At 41.1% G+C, this 22,055-nt stretch overlaps 1 protein-coding gene across 2 annotated transcripts; it reads left to right on the forward strand.

The window, feature by feature from the left end:
* Positions 1–9,236: 9,236 nt before the first annotated feature.
* MLANA (melan-A) lies at positions 9,237–19,125 on the forward strand. Of its 2 annotated transcripts, XM_087715122.1 has the most exons (6): positions 9,237–9,302; positions 10,417–10,467; positions 12,015–12,109; positions 14,491–14,587; positions 16,023–16,127; positions 18,835–19,125. In XM_087715122.1, exons 3-6 carry the CDS (start codon positions 12,036–12,038, stop codon positions 18,901–18,903), a joined length of 345 nt encoding a protein of 114 aa, XP_087571248.1. In that variant the 5' UTR covers positions 9,237–9,302; positions 10,417–10,467; positions 12,015–12,035; the 3' UTR covers positions 18,904–19,125. The 2 variants fall into 2 exon arrangements, with proteins under 2 accessions (XP_087571248.1, XP_087571247.1); XM_087715121.1 differs by lacking the exon at positions 9,237–9,302 and having other exon boundaries at positions 9,359–10,467.
* The last annotated feature ends 2,930 nt before the right edge of the window (positions 19,126–22,055 follow it).

Raw genomic sequence — 22,055 nt, forward strand, 5'->3', positions numbered from 1 at the left:
CAACACTGGAAGTTTTTAAGAAGAGATTGGACAACCATTTGTCTGAAATGGTATTGGGCTGTGAGGGTGAACCTATGGCACGCCTGTTCCCTTTTCTGGCACACTTGCGCACACGATGATTAGCTGGCCTTCGTACATGTATCAGTGTCGGAAACTGGAAGAGCTGGTCTTCTGTTTTCTGGCAAGTTCATGCATGCTGGCCAGCTGATTGTCGCCTGCATGCGTACCAGTAACTGGAAGACTAGCTGGCTAGCACGCATGCCCATGCCAGAAACCAAGAGTTCATTGTCCAGCACTCTCCCTGGTCAGCTCCTTCCGGGTTGGGGCCCCAATGAGCGTGTGCATGATCATTTTTTGCAACCTTCTAACAAGCAAAGTCAATGGGGGATCCAGATTCATTTACTAACTTAGCAACTGCAGTGATTCACTTAACAAACATAGTGTCAGCCTCTGTTTTGCTGCTTGCTTTCGGCTGCCATTGAAACGGGGACGGGGGGGCATTGAATGTGGGTGGGGAAATGTCAGCACAGGAGGATTGTACAAAGGAGGTGTTCTCACCATCTACTGCACATGCTGCAGATAAAGGATTTGCCGCCCAGACCAACTGTCCAGCATACCAGCCTGATGATGCTTTTCGAAGATGTCTCCCACATGACACCTGTGGGGGTGTACTGATTGGACTTTGGACTAAGGTTACCAGGGGAAGGGGTAAGTTTGTGACTTTCAATGTCCATTCTTGGATTGTAGGCAAGTCTTCCTTCTTCCAGTATTGCGCCACCAAGGTGTCTTGCTGCCGTTTTGAGGTGTGGACTGACCATAAGAACTTGGAGGCGTTAAAAAAAACCCAGAAATTATCCCCCAAACAGATGAGATGGGCACAACATTTTAATAGGTTTGATTTCACTTTAAAGTATATTGCAGGGGGGAAAGAACTTTATGGCAGATGCTCTATCTAGACTCCCTCAATACAAGAGCTCAAAGCTTAGCGTGGTTCACCCAGTCATCCCAGCGAAGAATCTTGCTGCTCCGGTGGTCACCAGAAGCCAGAGCAGCTCTAATTTTGAGGTCACAAAGGACCTTGTCTCCAAACTCAAGGAAAACCTTGAGTCTGATGAGTGGTTTAAACATCATTCGAATGAGTGTACCATGAAAGACAGTCTACCTTGGATAGGGGCTAAATTGTATGTTCCTGCTGCCATTAGAACTTTGGTTGTACAATGGGCCCATGATTCATGCATGGCAGGCTATTTTGGATTCGTGAAAACTCTGCATCTCATTAAAAGGCAATTTTGGTGGCCGTCATTGAAGAAGAACATTGAGTCCTATGTGGCCAGTTGCCCCACATGTGCTGCTGCGAAGCGCCCACCAGGGAAACCCCAGGGCCTGCTCCAAAGCGTAGCCCATCCAGAGGCACCATGGAAGGAAATATCTATGGATTTCATTGTGGAATTACCAGAAAGTCAAGGAAATACTGTGATTTGGATCGTTACAGACTTATTTTCCAAGCAGGTTCATTTTGTTCCGTGCTCCAAAATTCCGTCAGCTAAATCCTTGGCTAAATTGTTTATTACACATGTATATCGCCTGCATGGTGTACCAGACCGCATTTTCTCTGATAGGAGGGTCCAATTCACCTCCTTATTTTGGAAGGAGTTTTTGAAATTGATTGGCTCCGCCCAGGGGCTAAGCTCCGCCCACTAACGGAGCTTGTGAAAGGACAAATTCTGTTTTGGAACAGTACCTCCGATGTTTCATTAATTATCAACAAGATAATTGGGTTGAGTTTTTAACCTCATGCTGAAGTGGCCTAAAACAATTTGGTGCACAGCAGCACGGGTTTTACACCATTTAAAGTAATGTTTGGCCATGATTTTGTACCTGTTCTGGAGGTGCCACGAGAAAAGCCGCAAGTCCTGTCCCTTTCAGAATGGAGCGACTAACTCCGCAAAATCTGGCCTTTGGCATACAAGGCGTTGGATGCTGCTCATTGAGCACACAATAGCAGTAGACTTATATACCGCTTCATAGGCCTTTCAGGCCTCTCTAAGCGGTTTACAGAGAGTCAGCATATTGCCCCCAACAATCTGGGTCCTCATTTTACCCACCTCGGAAGGATGGAAGGCTGAGTCAACCCTGAGCCAGTGAGATTTGAACCGCTGACCTGCTGATCTAGCAGTAGCCTGCAGTGCTGCATTTTAACCACTGCGCCACCTTGGCTCTTGGCACAAGAAACAGGCTGTCAAGAAGAGGACTAAGCGAAGGAAATACAAGATTGGAGATCATGTATTTTTGTCTACCAAATTTTTCCAAACCACCCAGAAGTCTAAAAAACTAGGTCCTAATTATGTCGGTCCGTTTCCAATTGTAAAGATTATTAACCCTGTATCGGTGCGACATGACCAGTAAAAGCACACTTAATTCTGCAAAATGGAGTTGAGTAGTTTCTTTCTTGGTTTCTGAGTGAAGCAGCCTTGACACATAGCAAGAAAAATTGTAAAATGGGACAAAACTCACTTAACAAATTTCCCACTTAGTGGCATAAATTCTGGGCTCAATTGTAGTATTAAGTTGAGAACAACCTATAACTTGTATAGTTTAAAAAAATATTCTTAGACATTCATAAATTTATTTCTCAATACAATACAATACAATAGCAGAGTTGGAAGGGACCTTGGAGGTCTTCTAGTCCAACCCACTGCCTAGGCAGGAAATCCTATACCATTTCAGACAAATGGCTATCCAACATCATCTTAAAGAATTCCAGTGTTGGGGCATTCACAACTTCTGGAGGCAAGCTGTTCCATTGATTAATTGTTCTAACTATCAGGAAATTTCTCCTCAGTTCTAAGTTGCTTCTCTCCTTGATTAGTTTCCACCCATTGCTTCTAGTTTTACCCTCAGGTGCTTTGGAAAATAGTTTGACTCCCTCTTCTTTGTAGCAACCCCTGAGATATTGGAACGCTGCTATCATGTCTCCCCTAGTCCTTCTTTTCATTCAACTAGACATACCCAGTTCCTGCAACCATTCTTCATATGTTTTAGTCTCCAGTCCCCTAATCATCTTAGATGCTCTTCTCTGCACTCTTTCTAGAGTTTTCACATCTTTTCTACATCATGGTGACCAAAACTGAATGCATACTACTGACTCATATTTAAATGGTTGTCCACTAGGACTCCAAGATCCCTTTCACAGTTACTACTGTTGAGCAAAGTATCACCTATACTGTACCTGTGCATTTCGTTTTTGTTGCCTAAATGTAGAACCTTACTCTTTTCACCATTGGATTTCATTTTATTAGATAGTGCCCAATGTTCAAGTTTGTCAAGATCCTTCTGTATCGTTAGTCTATATTCTGGAGTGTTGGCTATTCCTGCCAGCTTGATGTCATCTGCAAATTTGATGAGTTCCCCATTTATTCCCTTATCTAAATAATTGATGAAGATGTTAAAGAGTACTGGGCCTAAAACAGAGCCTTGTGGTACTCCACTGCATACTTCCCTTCATGAAGATGCAGTTCCATTGAGGACTACACGTTGAGTGCGGTTGGTCAGCCAGTTACAAATCCATCTGGTGGTGATGCTGTCTAACCCACATTCTTCTACTTTATCTAGTAGTAGGTTATGGTCTACCTTTTCAAAAGCCTTACTGAAGTCCAACTAAATTATATGGATGGCATTCCTCTGGTCCACTAATTTTGTTACTTTGTCAAAGAATGCAATAAGATTAGTCTGGCATGATCTGTTTTTGACAAACCCATGTTGGCTTTTGGCTATTTGTTTGCTTCTAGATGTTCGCTAATTCGTTGCTTGATTATCTTTTCCAGAATCTTTCCTGGTATTGAGGTCAGGCTGATAGGACTGTAGTTTCCTGGATCTGTTTTTTTCCCCTTTTTTGAAGATGGGAACCACATCAGCTCTTTTCCAGTCCTCTGGTAATTCCCCAGTGCTCCAGGATCTCTGAAAGATATAGTTCTGAGTGGTTCTAAGATCTTGTCTGCCAGTTCCTTCAGAACCCTGGGGTGTAATCCACTTGGTCCTAGTGATTTGAACTCATCTAGGGTAGACAAGTGCTCACTTACCATTTTATTCCCTATTTCAGCTTGTGTTCCTAATCTGATTTTTGTGGTGCTGTTTTTGATAGGTTGAACTGTTTTATCCCTTTGTGTAAAGGCAGATGCAAAACATGAGTTAAATAGTTCTGCTTTCTCCCTGTTGCTTGTCACCTTCTTGCCACTTTCTCCCAGCAATGGACCAATTGTTTCCTTAACTTTTTTCTTGTTTTTAACATGTTGGAATAAGTTTTTTTTGTTATTTTTTAATTTTGTGGCAAGCTGTTCTTCATTGTGAGCCTTAGCTTTTCTCACTTCATCTTTACATACTCGGGCTATTTGCTGATATTCTGCCTTAGTTATGTCCCCCCACTTTCCACTTTTTATACTTATCTTTTTTGTCTTTCAATTTGTCAGAGAGTTCTTTATGCAGCCATGCTGGTTTCTCTTGGGAGCTGTTATTTTTCTTCTTCATTGGTATTGCGCTAGAGTAGGCTTTTGTAATCTCATTTTTCAAAATTTTCCAAGCTTCTTGAGTTGTTTTCCCCTTGAGGATTGTCATCCATGGAATTTTTCCCAAGCTCTCTCTAAGTTTATTGAAATTAGCTCTCTTAAAGTCCAAGACTCTAGTTTCACTTTGTTCTACTACTTGTTTTTGCTTAATGTTGAATTCCAATATTGCATGGTCATTTGCCCCAGGGTTCCTGTGGCTTCAACACCTTCTATCATTTCCTCTCTGTTAGTGAGAATCAAGTCTAATATGGCTGATCCCCTTGTTCCCTTCTATACTTTTGGGGAAACAAAGTTGTCTGCTAGGTTTGTTAGGAACCTGTTGGATCTTCCACTTGGTGCAGAGTTTGTTTCCCAGTTGATGTCAGGGTAGTTAAAATCCCCCACTACTATTGTGGTGTGCTTCCTATATACCTTAGTTAGCTGACTAGCAAAAGGTTCATCTACTTCCTCTGCTTGGTTGGGTGGCCTGTAGTATAGACCTATGGCAATGTCATTTCCCCCCCAACCTTTAATATTGACCCAAATGCATTCAAGATAGTTCTCATCATTGTTGTGCTCTATTTCTGTAGAGAGGTAATTATTTCTTATATATAGTGCAACTCCACCTCCTCTTTTATTTGGTCTATTTCTTTTAAATAATTTAAATCCTTCTAGCTGTATGTTCCATTTGTCGGTTTCATCCCACCAAGTTTCTGTAATGGCAACAATATCGTATCTGCCCTCTTTTACTTGAATTTCTAATTCGCCCTGTTTATTCCTCATACTCTGTGCATTGGTATATAGACATTTGAGTGCATTTTGATTGACCCTGTGTTTACTGTCTTCATAACCTGTGTCATGTCTGACTGCCCCTATTTTCTTGCCACTTGTATGATTCATGCACACGGTATGGCAGTCACTATTAAATGCTTGGTTTTTGCTTGACAGCAGAAGTGATAATCTTACCTGCACAAATCTTTGTTACATGCACTGATAACCCGATTTATTTTAGATTGCTGGGGACAGAAATGTTCTGTATCAATTAATTCTCTGTCCCCACTTTTCAGTTTAATGTTTATTCAGAAAATATGTGAATTTAATGCCAAGTAACTCAGTCCCTTTCTTGGATGGATGCAAACCATCTCTTTTGTACAGTTTTTCATTGGACCAGCTGCAGACATCATGACTAATAAAACCAAAGCCTTCCCTTTTACACCACTCCTTTAGCCACACATTAAACACTGCTACACACTGGCCCTTCCCTTTTTGTTTCTTATGTACTGGTAAAACCTCTGAAAAGATAAGCCTACAACCTACACTACTAACTTCATACCCCAAGCTCTGGAAATCATTCTTCACAGAAAGTACATCTTTTTGGGACAGATCATTTGTGCCAAGATGTATAATAGTATCAACATCACAGTCCTTACTTGCATTCTTGACTATCTTAAGAATACGCTTCTTGTCTCTGCTGGCAGTAGCACCTGGCAGACACCTGACTGTTTTAAAACCTTCATATCCTTTCCTAATTTTACATCCCTTATGATTGAATCACCAACCAGAAGGTGACTTCTCTTTTTGCATACCTTGCTCTTCTTGTGCGACAGATGTGATACTTGGTTCCCCATTTTGCCTTTCTGAAGTAAGTTCTTCATTTTGGACCACGATCCCCTGCTTATTTGAGTCATCATTATCACAACTACCTTGACCTGTCTCTTTAGTGTCCCCATTAGGATCAGCAAGGGCGCTATATCTGTTATGCTGGGTCACAGCAAAAGCTTTGTGTTTATGGTTCACAGCTCTCACCCTGCCAGATCCCACAGTTGGCCAGACTGCTCTTCTCCTGCGGGATCTTTGCGGTGGGGGGGGCTGATAGCGTGGCATCTCCGTAGAGTGGAATGGCTGAATTGGACACCTAATTTCTTCTTGGAGAGCACACATTAGAGATTCTAGATAGGTAATCTGTCTATGTAGACTAGTAATTTGTTTACAAAGGGGACAGTATCCAAATTTGAAAAGAGTACTGCAAAAGATAGGTGCAAGACAGCTACTACATTGAACTAAACCGGTCATTTTGAAATAAATAAAATCACAATTTCAAGCGCCCTAATCTCAGTAACAAGTTATCAGTCTTTTTTTCTAATAGTTTCATGGATGATGTACTCACATCTCCAATATTAGATATAAATTGGTTGATTCTTCCTGGTATGGTAAAAGCTGCCAGACACTAACAATGATGTAGGTTAACTATCAAAAGAATTTCCATTTCCTTTTTTAGAATTAAAGGGAATGTATTCTTAAAAAATTGAGGAAAGGCTGCATGGGGATCTTTTGCAGAAACACTGGTGCTCTTAGCCATCACAGGAATACCTCCTTTTGATCTTAGTGTAGTTTACCTCAGAGTAGGCATGGAATTGCCTTGTTAATTGTCTTCAACCTAAGATCAGGTTGAATAATTCAATATTATGCTCCCACTTATGAAGTGGTCAATTTGGTTGACTTTGCGTTGATAGTGATTTCTCCCTGCATCTAAGAAAAGCAGACCACTGACATTTAGAATCTTAAATTCTCTGAATGTTAAATCAGCCCCTGGCAAGATATGAACGTATTAGTTATATTGTCACATGGGTTATTTGTGACTATGTGCTGTTAACATTGACAAAGAACTGTTTATGTATACGTAAACCATATCTGGTCCACATTCTTTTATGAGAGTTGTGAAACACAAAAGGCTTTCAACAGTACCATAAGCACTACCCAATGAGGAAATTCTTTTTTGAACATTAATGCCAACTCCCAGAGCTCATACTAAAAGTTCAGGAACTGAAAATGGTCCCAATCGGCCACTCAGTTGTTCAAAACCTTTGTGTTTTCATCTTATGTATGATCATCTGTGCAAAGAGACGATATAGCTGACTGGAGTCACTTCAACAGCAAGGGGCAGCAGTTAAAACTGAATTAATTAATAATTTAAACTGGTATCAAATATTAAACTGGTATCAAACTGGTGGCCTGTGGGCCAGATGTGCCATGCGCAAGCCACGCCCACCCCAGTCTGCAAAGGGAAAAAACCATCGCAAAATATCACGTGATGGCAATGTGACACCGCAAGTTTGACACCCGAGTTATAGAGAAATGTCTGTTATTCAGTTGAACTTACTCCCAGTGGACAGAAGTGGAGTCTTGCAACTTAGATGTATTTGTTTGTTTTGCATCCCATCTTTAATTCAGGAGTCAAAAGTGGCACAGTTAGGGGTCTCCATGTCAGGCCTGCAGTTATATCCCTTTTAGGATCTTTGGCCTGCCACACTTTCTCACTATTTCATTACCATAGTTGTTGGGAGGGGGGAATAGAAAGGAGTAGAATTGTGGAATGTGTTGTTGTCATTCTTTTCTATCCGCACCTCTGCTCCTGACCGGAACCAGCTGGGTGGAGATGCCAGCGTGGAAGAAGAAGATTGGATCATGTGATGGATTTGTGGGTGTGGGGACAAGATCATGAACTTTCAACTGGGTGGGAATCCGATGTAACTGCCAGAATTGGGATTCCACAGTACGATGCCAACATGTCTGTCTTATTAAATTGGAACTTTAAGGATAGTTCTGCCTTGGACTCTGATTTAATTCTGCATGATATTTGGAACGCTGACATTCCACCTATTTTCCCTACAACAGCCCCTCTTCAAGATAGGTTGTTCTATCCACCTAGAATAAAGTCCAATACATTCAGGAATCCTGGATCCTCTGCTTTATGATTGCTCTTTGTAATCTGCTAATAAGTAGCTGATATAAAGAGAATACTGTCAGATCACAGAACATAATTCTTTCTGTCCATCCACTGGTTAGTCCCAGTTGGAGTACAGTGTCCAATTCTGAACGCCACAGTTCAAAACAGACAGTGACACGTTGGTTATAAAGATTGTAAGAGGCCTGGAAATAAGCCTTGTGAGGAATTGGATATGTATAATTTAGGGAAGAGACAGCTGAGGGGAGATACAGAAGCAGTCTTCAAATATCTGAAAGTTGGTCATGTGGAAAAATGAGTTGATATACCCTAAAGCAGGGGTTCTCAACCTTTTTTTGTTCATAGCTCCCTCATTTACCTCTGAAACCACCCCTTTATAGTCCCTGTTAGCCAGGGAAGGGTACTTTATGGTTTTCCCTGTTTATGAAGCTAAACTGTATCTTAAAAAAGACTGTGCCCCCCCTAGAAATATAGCCCACCTTGAGAATCATTGCCCTAAAGTAATGGTCCCCAACCTTTGCAGCTTGGCAGCCTAGCTGGGAGGGAGTGGGGAACCGGGCTGGGGAATTGGGCCACATGAGTGATGGGCTGGTGGTAGTGGGCCGTGGCATTGGGGACCCTAAAAAATCAGAACCAATAGATTAAAACAACAAGAAAGCAAGTTTAGGCTACTTGCAGCCAGTAGTAATAGTGGCAACCATATTATAAGATCAACACAACCTTCTTCAGCTTGTTTTCTCTAGGTGTCTTGGGAATTTATCTCCCAAAATGCCCAGACAGATAATCTGGAGAACATTAGATTAAGGAAGATGACTTACTATTAAGTTGTTTAAACTAGTGGGGGAGAAGCTAGACTAAGGAATAAAAGCCATTTTATAGCTAAACCATGCCAATTATAGTGATCAAAAGCTGCATTGCCAGGAATTCACTCGTGATAGTCATGAGGGTTAGCTAATCCTAAGGAAAAATGAGAAAACCTTTCATAGCTCAGCCAGACCCTGGATGTATAGGAACTGGTAAGACTCCGAATTTTTGTTTGCTAGGTTTTATATTAAATTTCAGCTTGGTAAGGTTCCTTATTTCTGAAAAATAAATTTGATGCAATTGGTGATTATTTTACTTCAGTGCATAATTTACTATCTTGTTTTTAAACAATACCATACTTTTGTTTTTAGATTATTGTGAAATCAAATTTTAGTGTTTTAAAATTTAGTATTAAAACTAATTAACATTTTATGTACCCATAAATCAACAATCATCAAAACTAATGAATTTTTATGGTGCTTTTGTTTGTTGCTGTTTTTTAATTGTGTGATTTTTGTTTGAAAGAAACTTAAATGAATGAATGCTGTTTTGATTCTGATCTTGCAGAATGTTAGCCTGTTTACTGCCTTTAATTGGATTTACATCGCGTAATTGCGGCTAACCCAAACTGTGTATATATTTTTCTAAGGCTGAAGTCATACAAATTAGATTAAACCATTCAGCTTGATTTAGTATGGATGATTAATTTTCTTTGGGTATTTATATAAATGACAACAAAACAAATCCATTAAAAAGTTTGAGACATTAGAGAAAGTATATCTTAACAAAGCTCATTACCCCTCCTTGATTACAGGATATATACAAAATGAAACAAGTGTGTTTCTATTCAAGCTATGCATTTTTTCCATGTTCCTTCATCGTACGGTAGTTCCTCCTATATCTCCACATCTGCTCGAGCCACTTCTTGGATCAGATTTAAAGAGTATACAGAACATGCAAAAAGAGATAAATAGGTTCTGTTGAGAGATACTTGTAGCATGGATATTTAATTTTGTCTATATGTATTTTATTTCCCTATACAGACACACTTGTTCCACTCCACATTAAATACATTGTGTGATATGGTTGTAAAAACATTAGTCTGGTGCACTTGCTCCAGAGTTATCAAAAGCTATGTCAGATAAAACTAAGATCTGAAATCCTTTTACCTGTTATAACGGGAACCATATTTCTGCAGTTTATAAATAAAAGGGGTTTTACATTCAGATACCATTGTAATTTGGATAATCTACTCTTGACAGCAAAATTTAATTGCAAAATCTAACCTGGAGTCCTGTTTTTGTGTTTCTGATACTGATTGGAAAGCATTTGTCCAGGAAGTTTGAACTGATTGGCAGCTGCTCTCCAGTTTTTTCTGTAAGTAAAGGCCCTTCTTCTGTGAGTTGTTTCATTTTTAATTGAATTGTTGCATCAGTGAGCAGATCATATGTTCTGAGTATCACCTCTTTGAAATATGTAAACAGAATCAATCATTCATTGTATGCTCAAGCTAATCATCACATAAACTTTTTTTAAAAATGAAAATAGCCTTCGGGGCAGAATCAAATTAGCATTCTCTAAATAAGACAGTACTTTTTCCAAAGCACAAAGGCCATGTTTATAAGCAATCTGCACAAGCTCTAACAAGCACTTCAGAAAGCAGCACCCAGAAGAGACAATGGGAGGAGATGTTTCTGTGAAAGTGGAGTGCCTCATTTCTCTTAAGGCCCAAGACAAAATTACCATGGAGAGCTATTCTCAGCAACTGGAAATGATGAAGAATAAAAGGCTGAAGTAGCTGACAGAAATCATAGAATCATAGGGCTGGAAGAGACCTTGGAGGTCTTCTAGTCTCACCAAGGCAGGAATCCCACTCCTGACCACAGCACCAACAGAGATGGTATTCAGCTGGTTCTGACCAGTTCTGGAGAACCAGTAGCGGAAATTTTGAGTAGTTTGGAGAATCGGTAAATACCATATCTGACTTGGCCCTCATCTATTCTCTGCCTCCCAAGTTCCAGTTGATTGGGAGGAAATGGGGATTTTGCAGTAACCTTCCCCTGGAGTGGAGAGGGATTGGAGATTTTACAGTAACCTTTCCCTGGAGTGAAGTGAAAATGTAGATTTTACAGTATCCTTCCCCTGCCACGCCCACCAAGCCATGCTCACTAAGCCATGCCATGCGCACCAAGCCACACCCACAGAACCTGTAGTAATTTTTTTTGAATCCCACCACTAAGCACCAACCACAACATTGATAAAGCCTGCTGGATCATAGCCCTAATAAAACCTTGTTGGTGGAAAGGAGGAGTATAAGATGCACCTTCCTCCCCCAAAAGAGGATGAAAATCTGGGTATGTCTTATACACTGAATAAAGCATTTTTGGCCTTCCGAAACCCTGTCCTCTTTGCAAAAATGGCCGTTCATAGCCTTTAGGAAGCTTCCAGAGTGCTCCTGGGGGCTGGGGAGGGAAAAAATGAATGAAAAATGGGCCATTTTTTGCTCATTTTTGTCACCTCAGCCCCCAGGAGCACCCTATAAGCCTCCTAAAGGCTATACATGCATTTTTTTTTGACAAAAACAGGCCCGTTTTTATGAAAAATGGCCCATTTTTAGAGGTCTGCAGAGTGCAAAACCTTTTTTTAATTTGCCTCTTCAAAATCTTGGTGCGTCTTATACTCCAGTGCGTCTTATACTCCTAAAATACGTTAGTACTTCAAAACAGAAACATCTAAAGAGACTTTTAGATTTCCTCAGAAGCTTGGGGATGAGAACATAGCATAATGATGCTTGTGCTATAGTATAGTTACAACAAAACACCTTTTGCTGAAAAGTAAGACTATATTTTTGCATTTCATTTCAAAAATCTTATGGGAATATATTGTACAGACCAGGCATTGCTCTATTTGTTTTTTTTTTTTAGGTGAGACCTGAACAAAGCAAGATGCCTAGGGGACAGCATTACCTAGATGGCAACTATGTTAAGGGGAAGGGATATACTTCTCTTTCTGCAGAAGAGTAAGCATTTTGGGTCAATTAAAAAAGAATTCAATGTGAAATATATACTTTTCATTTGCGGAAAGGGCAATAGATATGAGTGTTTTTCTTCTTTGTCCTATATTGACTCCCTGGTACTACATATGGTTCACTTATGGAATTGTAGAGGCATGTAACAATCCACTTTGCTATCCACTTTGTTGTGGAATCGAAAATATATAGCAAAATTTATGTTAGATTGTACTATGAATTAACTATGGGTAAACCAAGAAACTTGCCAAGAAATGCAAGTTTTATCCATGCTTGTTCAGGATTACAGGTTGTTTTATAGTGGTTAGTTCTAGAGAGTAAGGAAGATGAGCCTGAAATAAATATGGGAGCTTTGTTATCAAAGCAATGAAGGGAAAAACACATTTTAAGTCCACAACAGCATTAGTAAGTGACTGAGATAGCACTTCCCTAATTCACAAAAGTATAAGAAAGGAGAGGAGATGCAGCAAAAAAATCAGATTTGCAAGATTCTCAATAAAAGCAGTTTCATCCTTCTTGATTTCTTGGTTTGGGCTACCAAGACACTGGCAGACTTTTACTGATTTTTTAAAATAATTGCTAAATAATTTTATTTCATAAGATAAATTGGTATGTATGCCATTTATATACCATCTCATTGGCAAATTACAGCATATACAACAAAAATACAATAACTGAATATAAGATATTATAATAGATAATATAATACAGTGCAATAAACTAACATTAGTGTCTGACCAAGGCCAGAATCTCCTGGATTTCCCTCCTCACCTTTTCATACACCTTTTCACACCTTTCTTTCATTTTCATTTTCATTTTTTTCATTTATTTGACATTTATAGGCCGCCCTTTTCCCTGAGGGGACTCAGGGCGGCTTACAATTTGTAGGAAGGGAGTGCAAGACAAAACACAAAAAGAAAGTGTGGAATGTAATAAAATAAAACAATAAAACACAACATTCATTCAGCATTCGGGTGGGGCGAGATTAGGGTCTTATCCCCAGGCCTGGCGGGATAGCCAGATCTTGAGGGCTGTGCGGAAGGTCTGGACGGTGGTGAGGGTACGAATCTCCACGGGGAGATCGTTCCAAAGCGTCGGAGCTGCTACTGAGAAGGCTCTCCTCCGCGTAGTCGCCAGTCGGCACTGACTGGTGGATGGAATTCGGAGGAGGCCTACTCTATGCGATCTGATGGGACGAAGGGAGGTAATCGGCAGAAGGCGGTCTCTCAAATAGTCAGATCCACTACCATGGAGGGCTTTATGAATGGTAAGTAGCACCTTGAAGCGCACCCGGAGATCAACAGGTAGCCAGCGCAGGTCACGGAGGATTGGTGTTATGTGGGCGAACCGTGGTGCGCCCACGATCACTCGCGCGGCCACATTCTGGACTAGCTGAAGTCGCCGGATGCTCTTCAAGGGCAGCCCCATGTAGAGCACATTGCAGTATTCCAGCCTAGAGATCACAAGGGCTCTGTAGAGTTATAGAGACAGATTAATAGAGATATTACAGCTAGACGAACTTCAGTCGGTGGTTGCCTCAGCATCCAGTCTCTACCTTTGAAGGACAGAACATGGAATTAACACCAGAGGTGGTATTCAGTAGGGTCTGACCAGTTCTGGAGAACAGGTAGTAGAAACTTTCAGTAATTCGGAAAACCAGTAAATACCACCGCTGACTGGCCCCGCTCTCATCTAGTCTCTGCCTCCTGAGTCCCAGGGAGGAAATGGGGATTTTGCGGTAACCTTCCCCTGAAGTGGGGAGGGAATGGAGATTTTACAGTATCCTTCCTCTGCCATGCCCACCAAGCCACAGAACCGATAGTAAAAAAATTGAATCCCACCACTGATTAACACCCCACCTAACTCTAGTCAAGTTGATACATTGGAACATGAAATAACATGAATAAATCTATGACAAATGATGATTTGTAATTAAGATTACATTTGTAACCCTTAACCACAATTTAACCCATGGTTGGTATTTGAATGTTGCACTAGTCCTAACTACATAATGTCTCAGCATGTTATATAAACACTGACATGAATTTCACATTGGTAGAGAGTCTCCATGTACTGAACCAATTGGAGTAATCAAAAGTCCATCTTTATTCCTTTGTTCATAATTGATCATGAGTTTCTAGCATACAGTTTTTCATAGATAAAGGAAATTTCTCTGAAATCATTTAAATATTAATACATTACTTATAAAACTATGCATTTATTAATAACAACTGTTATGTTATGTCCATTTAAATAATAAAGCTATCTTTTGTAAAGTTTGAAGTCACCTTTTCTCTGCATGTACCTTCAAAATGTAGAATAGTCATTCCAGATCCTTAGCAGTAATTAGATCAATTTGTCTATTTCAACAGGGCTACAGGTATTGGAATTCTAATAGTTGTACTTGCAGTTTTACTGATTCTTGGCTGTTGGTGTTGTAAAAGGCACAGTGGTTATACAAGGCTTTTGGTAAGAATAAACTGCTTTCATATTGCTTTATTCATTAGACCCACCTCTTTAAACTCAAGTTGCATAGAACTCATACCATATAATTCAGGTGTTGTTCCTTTTTCCCTTGTACATATAAATATTCTGTAATGAATCATTGCCAAAGGAAATACACTCTTGTCTGGAGCTGTTTAAGAATCCTTTTGTAATTACATTCAGACAACATGCTTAACCGGGTCAGCCACAATCTTGTTCACTGACCCAATTAAGCACAATCGTGTTCAAAGTTTTGTTATTTACTTTTCTCAATTTAAGTGGCTCTGTTGTTACATCGTCAAATCCCCAAAACTTTAACCTTAAACTGTTTACTATTGACCTCACCTCATTCCTAAAAGGTCTGTAAGAGGCGTTGCATAAACTCAATATCGTGCCTACCATCCCTGTCCTACTGTCCCCATTTATTTGTACCCATTTCATTCATAATGTTTATTCTTATACCTATTATCTTGTAAACGATTGACAAATCAACTAAATAAATAAATAAAATAAGTGGCTGTCCATCTCACCAATGTAACTCTGGGCAGCCAACGGGAATTAAAACACATGGAAATGCAGTGTGTGTGTGTGTGTGTGTGTAAAAAAGCTTAACTAATCAAAGAGATTCCCCAATGCATCCTTCACCAATAGTGTAAACCTGACTCTCCCAGTCTCTTGCATGGCTTTCTGAAAGAGGAACAGTGTTGGGGTCAGCCAAATCTCAAGGCAGTATGATACTCTAGCGTGCAGATCCAACTATTATTTGGGCCCATTATATGACAATCCCAAAAAAATAGATCTGGAGCCTGCTCCTCTGGTCAACCTGATGTAATTGACAGGAATTGTGTGAATAATGCAGTCTCTCATATGTGCCGGAGCCATGCCATGTAGAAATTTGTGAGTACAGTAATAAATACTTTGTACAGTAATAAGTACAGTAGTTTGAATTATACTTGGAAGCAAATTGGAAGCCAGTGCCTGGGATGGTACAACAAATTAGATTCAAATTTGATTTAATTAAGACTATGTTGAAATAATGTTTACAATATATTTAATAAATTCTTGTTGCTGTAATATGAAAAATTATGGTTTGCTGGCAAATTCGGATGGCTCTCTGAGAGCTGCATCCAAATTTTAAAGAGACCTGAACATGGGCCTTCAGGTTGGGAACATTTGATCCACACTATGGGCACAAATTCAGCTATGAATTGAGTTACTCAATAGCCATTGGAAAGTTAATCATTTTGCATTAACATAACCCGAATGTATTATCTCTTCTTGCTAAAAAGTCTTTCTAATGTTGCAGTGTTTTCCTCCTTGCATTTCAAGATCCCTTTCATATCTCCTTTTCTTTCATTTGCTTAATTTATACCCTTTCTGTTATGCTGAACTCTTTCTAATATTGATCTTTGTGCCAAAGAGTAAGAATTTTGGATTGGCCTCTCTGACCACCTCAGAAGGCAGAAGCTCCCTCAGTGATTCCAAATTGCCCTTGCGGGAATACACCAGCAGCTATAGTCATGTGGTAAGATGATTGCTTATCATTACTTTTGATAAATGCTTCAGGAGAGTACAATTTAAACAGTCAGTTTAAAAAAAAGTTAGGAGAGATATGTTTCCTAAAATAATTGAAAATGGGCTGGATATAGATTGGATAAAATAATACTAAAATTAAAAATGAAGTAAAAATCCTGTCTGCGTTCATTGCTCCTAGCAGGCAATTGAATTGAATTGAATTGAATTTCCTTTATTTGTATGCCGCCCTTTTCCCTGAGGGGACTCAGGGCGGCTCACAATTCAAAAAAGGGGGGGGGAGACAAACAATATTCCAATATAGAAACAATACAACATATTAAAAGAGAGCACAACAGTCACACAATACATATTATATACCCGTGTTTCCTTTCCTCATTTTCCTTTGGCTCCCAAAATAAGCACTAAGGCTTATTTTTTGGGGTGTCTTATTTTTTTAATGTACAGGAGGCCCCCTTTTTTCTGTTTACTCCCCACACCCTACTTACCTCAGGGCCCCCACAGCCAGGCCATTCACGCCCCAACACATGCCTCGCCTTGGGGCCGCGGCCACAACACACCCTCAGCCTCCTGCTCCATTACGGCCATGAGCAAGTAGGACCACACGGGCTCCTGCTGCACAGTGCTGCCAGTGCTGCTGCCATGAGGCAGGTGTTGGGGCATGGATGACCTGGCTGTGGGGGCCCTAAGGTAAATCAGTGTGGGGCATGGGGGCAGGCCCACCCTCCCAACTTGCCTTGTGGCCATGGCACTGCGAGTAACCAGATGGAACGGGTGGGAAGCCAGCTGCACAGGCTCTTAAGTAGGGCTTATTTTGGGGGTAGGACTTATATTAGGCGCACACATAAAACATGTTAGGGCTTATTTTCAGGATATGGCTTATTTTCAGGGAAACGAGTATGCAGAAAGCTTGTGCAAAATTGACATCCAGCCCCTTCATGCTTACATTTTACTTATAAACATATTTCCATTTTTATTGAATATATTCAGCATTGTCGATTATCCAATGGTGATCAGAATATTACACTTATTTACCTGTTAGTAAACTACTTACAAATTTGTACTGCAGCATAATTTCATCTGACTCTGATGAACTATGGAGCAGTTATTTTCCCTCATGTTGTGACTGTGCCTTTGGGTTTTGGCTTAGGGAAAAATAGTCCTGGAGAGGCAAACACTGCTCTGTACACACCGATGTTCTCTTTTCCCTTTTTGGGATTTGACAGTAAGAATGAATGTTTGGGGAAGCAGATCCACCAGGGTTGTCTTTTTAGAATATTCACACATGGTAATCTTCTACATTCACAGTGGTTTGAGGACAAGGGAAAGAGAAAGGCAGGCTAGGAAAAAGAAATAGATTTATCTAAGTAGCCAAAAATTAAAAATGAGTTAAATGAGACATCCTTGTATTGTCAGTCAAAATATATAAACACTATACTGTACATTTTGATTGACAATACAAGGATGTCTGACTTAACTACTTTTTAGTTTTGGCTACTTAGCCAAATCATTTAATTTACAAGAAATTGTATTAAAACTTTGAATTCTAATTCAACTATGCTGTTCTAATTCATGCTGTTACTAAATTCATTTTTGAAATTCCTTTTCTTAAGCTGCCACCTTGAGGTCAGTGACAAGATAGTCTGGGCACCTGAAATATTCCAGTGATTTCTGGGCTTCTGTCCTTTTTGATGTCAATTATATCCAATTACTTTATTATTTTCTCTAGTTTATCCAGTTTGTCCAATGGAAAAATTAGTAGACTAGGTGCTCCAAAAGATATAGATAGATTTGGACAGGTCTCTATGATTGTATCATAGTGGCATTCTGTTGCTTGGTAACTGGTTTATGTTTCTTTTACACAACCAGAGGTCTACTATACAAGGTCGATGAAAAGGAAAAGTCATTGCCCAAGAATGGACTGTTAGTTATATCGATGATAAATATGAATGGTTTAATGAGGGACTTGTGGCAACTAGTGACTTCTACTATTGGTCTATTCTGTAGAACAGCAGCCCCCAACCTTTTTGGCTTGGTGGCCTAGTGGAGGAGTGAGGGGGGATGGTTCTGTGTGAGCGAATATTCATGCACGGAATTCCATTTGTGCAAGGGGCCAGTGTGCGCACCTGTCACACAACTGGAGCACCCACAAGCAGCCTGATGCTTCTGCAAGTGCAGCTGCATGCAAACACACATGTACACCTGCTGCATGTGTGTGCCCAGTTGCAAACAGGCCACAGCAATGTTCTGGGGGTTGGGGACCCCTGATGTAAAAGATTATTCCTGGGAATATTTTTTTTAAATTTAAAGGTTGAATATTGAGCTTTGAAATCTTTCACTTAAACACTTGGTTATATCTTAGATGAACAGAGAAGCATAATTTGGAAACCAACCAACAGTACATACATACACACACACACACACACACACACACCAGAAACAAACATTTCCAGCTACCATCCAGTACACAAACTATTTCTTACAATGAATGCTTACAACAATCGATGAATACATGCAATAATATATTACTTGCATAACTCCTTAACATATTGACTACTAAAAAGTAGCACAGTTGTGCCTCTGGAAATTGATAATGGTGGAGGATTGTTCTTCGGAAATATTTTCATATTAGCACTGGGAATTTTGAAATTTTACTTTTCTTTGCATATTATTAACTTACTCAACTTTCATTGATACAGGTGCCAGATGCTCCACCAGCTTATGATAAGAGCTCCAGCAGCCTGTTGCCACCACCATATGCACCATAAACAGAGGAATTACTTAAGTGCTTGCTTACTTCAAGTAATTTCTAGGAGCATCTGGGAGGGAAAACGCAAGCTAATATGAATATTTTCAGAAATACTTGCTTAAGAAAATATAACTGTCCTCTTTTGCATGAAATGCTTAAGATGTTGAAGCTATAGCCTATGTATCTTCATTTTATATATCTTCATTCAATATAAGATTAACCTTAGCATGCTATTGCATTTTTATATATATAATAAATATTACAAAAAACCAAAAACCTGTCTTCTTTGAATCCTTGACAATACTAACAAAAAGGGAATCCCAAAGATGCTTTTTCAAGAGGCAACTGGACTTCTTTGTTTTTCTTTGAAGATGTTTTGCTTCTCAGCCAAGAAGCTTCTTAGATGAGAAGAAAACATCTTCAAAGAAAAACAAGGAAGTCCAGTTGCCTTTTCAAAAAGCACCTTTGGACAATCATGACCTGGATGACTGAGAATCTCCATAAACAAAAAGGGAATTTAGTTAACCTTGCTTTAAAAAATTCATCAGGATTGTGGAGATCACCTGGGAAATCCAGAGCTATGAGCTAAACTGGGAAATAGAAATTTCCTTGGAGAAAACAGTGAAAAACACTTCTACATTATGCCAAGAAAACTGCAAGAAGTTAAATTTGAGGCAATTTATCTTTTAGATATTATATTAAAGGATGCAATATAACTTTTCCCGTATTTAAACTTTGTCATCTGATAGTGTCTATGTATATTCAACTCAATAGCTTCTAATTTTGCAAGTTGTCTAAAGAAAAATAAGATCTGAAATTATGGTCTATCTTCAGTTCTGTCCAATCTGGTATAAAATGTGCACACACTCACTTTCAGGATATGGTTGTAGTCCTTTAGGATGCAAAAACTTTTAACGATCCTTACATTTTGTTCTTAGAATATGTCTTCCTGTTTACCCTTTTCCTTTGGTAGTCCTTGACTTACGACCATAATTGAGTCCAACATTTCTGTTGTTAAGTAAGACATTTGTTAACTGAATTTTGCCCCATTTTGCAATGTTTCTTGCTTCAGTTGTTAAGTGAATCCCTGCCAGTAGATAAGTTAGTACCCTGGTTGTTAAGTGAATCTGGCTTCCCCAGATTTACTTCGTGGGGATTGCTTGGGTGAATGGATGTGTATGTCTGTGAGGACTGAGACTGGAACCTGGTGCCTCCTTCACTGAGTGCTGTTGCAGAAGTGCTAGGGAGCCCAGGCCCAACCCCAGTCCTAGAATGCTTGAATCAAATGGCCTGCTGGAAGGAGCGGCTGCTACCGGGGGGGGGGGGGAGTGGGGACTACGGGCACAGGGATGAGCCGGAACATTATGGTCATTACGGGGAGGGGCAGGTACGGCAGGGACTTCAGGGCTAGCCATTACCGGGGAAGGAGGGTTCGCTATGTCACAGTGATCCCTCCTTCCGGCCCTGTTAGTTCCACTCCAAGGCCAGATGGCGAGAGTAGTCAGGGCCCTGGTCTCAGGCTGTTGTTGCTAAATGCCAGGTCTGTGGTTCACAAGGCTCCCCTCGTCCGGGACCTAATATTAGACAAGGGGGCAGACCTGGCATATATTACTGAAACCTGGCTGGGCCCGGAGGGAGGAGTCCCCCTCACTGAAATGTGCCCAGAAGGATTTCAGGTGCTTCATCAGCTGTGACCCCAGAAAAGGGGTGGGGGAGTGGCTATCATCATCCGAGGGTCTTTAGTTCCTCGAAGGAGCCCAGCTCCGGAGCTTGTCGGGTGTGAGTCCTTGCTGGTGAAGTTGGACCTTGTGGGTCAAGTGGGCTTGTTGTTAACGTACCTTCCTCCCAACAGCGTTGCAACAGACCTCCCCTTGCTCCTCGAGTCAGTAGCCGAGCTGGCGGTTGAGTTCCCCAGGCTTACGGTTCTGGGGGATTTTAACCTGCCTTCGCTCGGTGATCACTCTGATGGGACGCAGGAGTTCATGGCTTCCATGACGGCCTTGGACTTGACCCAAGTAATTCGGGGTGCGACTCACTCAGCGGGTCACACACTTGACCTCATATTCCTCTCAGAGCAGTGGAGACGTGATCTAGATTTGAGGGGTATTAAGATCTTGCCCTTGTCATGGTCTGATCACTTCCTACTGAGGCTTGACTTTCGGAAATCAATCCCCCACTGTAGGGAGGGGGAACCGATTAGGTGGTTCCGCCCCAGGCGCCTGATGGACCCTATGGGATTTCAGACGGCGCTTGGAGAAATACCTGATGCTCTCGTCCGCAGCCCGGTAGAGGCCTTGGTCGCTGCTTGGAACACAGCGGCGGCGGGGGCTCTAAACCGGATTGCGCCTTTATGGCCTCTCTGAGGTAGCGGATCCAGGAGGGCTCCTTGGTTTACCGAGGAACTCCGGGAGATGAAGCGCCAAAAGAGACGTCTAGAGCGCCGCTGGAGGGCCAGTAACTCTGAGTCAGACTGAGCACTGATGAGAGCCTATGTCAGAGCCTATCTCGTGGCAATACGGGCGCCGAAATGTGCGCATTTTACCACTCTTATTGCATCCGCTGAATCACGCCCAGCCGCCTTGTTTAGAATAACCCGCTCCCTCTTGAAAGGGAGGGATGCGGACGACCCTTTACAAGGTAGAGCTGAGGAATTTGTTCAGTTTCTAGCGGATAAAGTCGCTCGGATTTGGACAGACCTGGACTCCAATTGCTCAGTGCCAACCGAGGTACCGGGGGAAGGTATTGAGCAGAGTTTATGGACTGAGTTTCAACTTGCCGCTCCTGAGGAAGTGGACAAGGCCATGGGAGCGGTGAGCGCCTCCACTTGTATACTGGACCTGTGCCCCTCCTGGCTGGTCGCGAACAGCAGGGAAGTGACACGCGGCTGGATCCTGACGATAGTTAACACCTCTCTCCGGGAGGGATCCTTCCCGCTCCTCCTGAAGGATGCGGTGGTGAGACCCCTCCTGAAGAAACCGTCTTTGGATCCAGCCATTTTGAGTAACTATCGTCCAGTCTCCAACCTCCCCTTTGTAGGGAAGGTTGTCGAGAAAGTGGTGGCCTTTCAACTCCGACGGTTCTTGGATAAAACCGATTATCTGGATTCCTTTCAGTCTGGATTCAGGTCTGGCTACAGCACGGAAACTGCTTTGGTCGCGCTGATCGATGATC

This window comes from Thamnophis sirtalis, unplaced genomic scaffold, assembly GCF_051295495.1.
Source record: "Thamnophis sirtalis isolate CommonGarterSnake01/CBP01778 unplaced genomic scaffold, rThaSir2_p1.2 scaffold_5, whole genome shotgun sequence".
Taxonomy (NCBI): domain Eukaryota; kingdom Metazoa; phylum Chordata; class Lepidosauria; order Squamata; family Natricidae; genus Thamnophis; species Thamnophis sirtalis.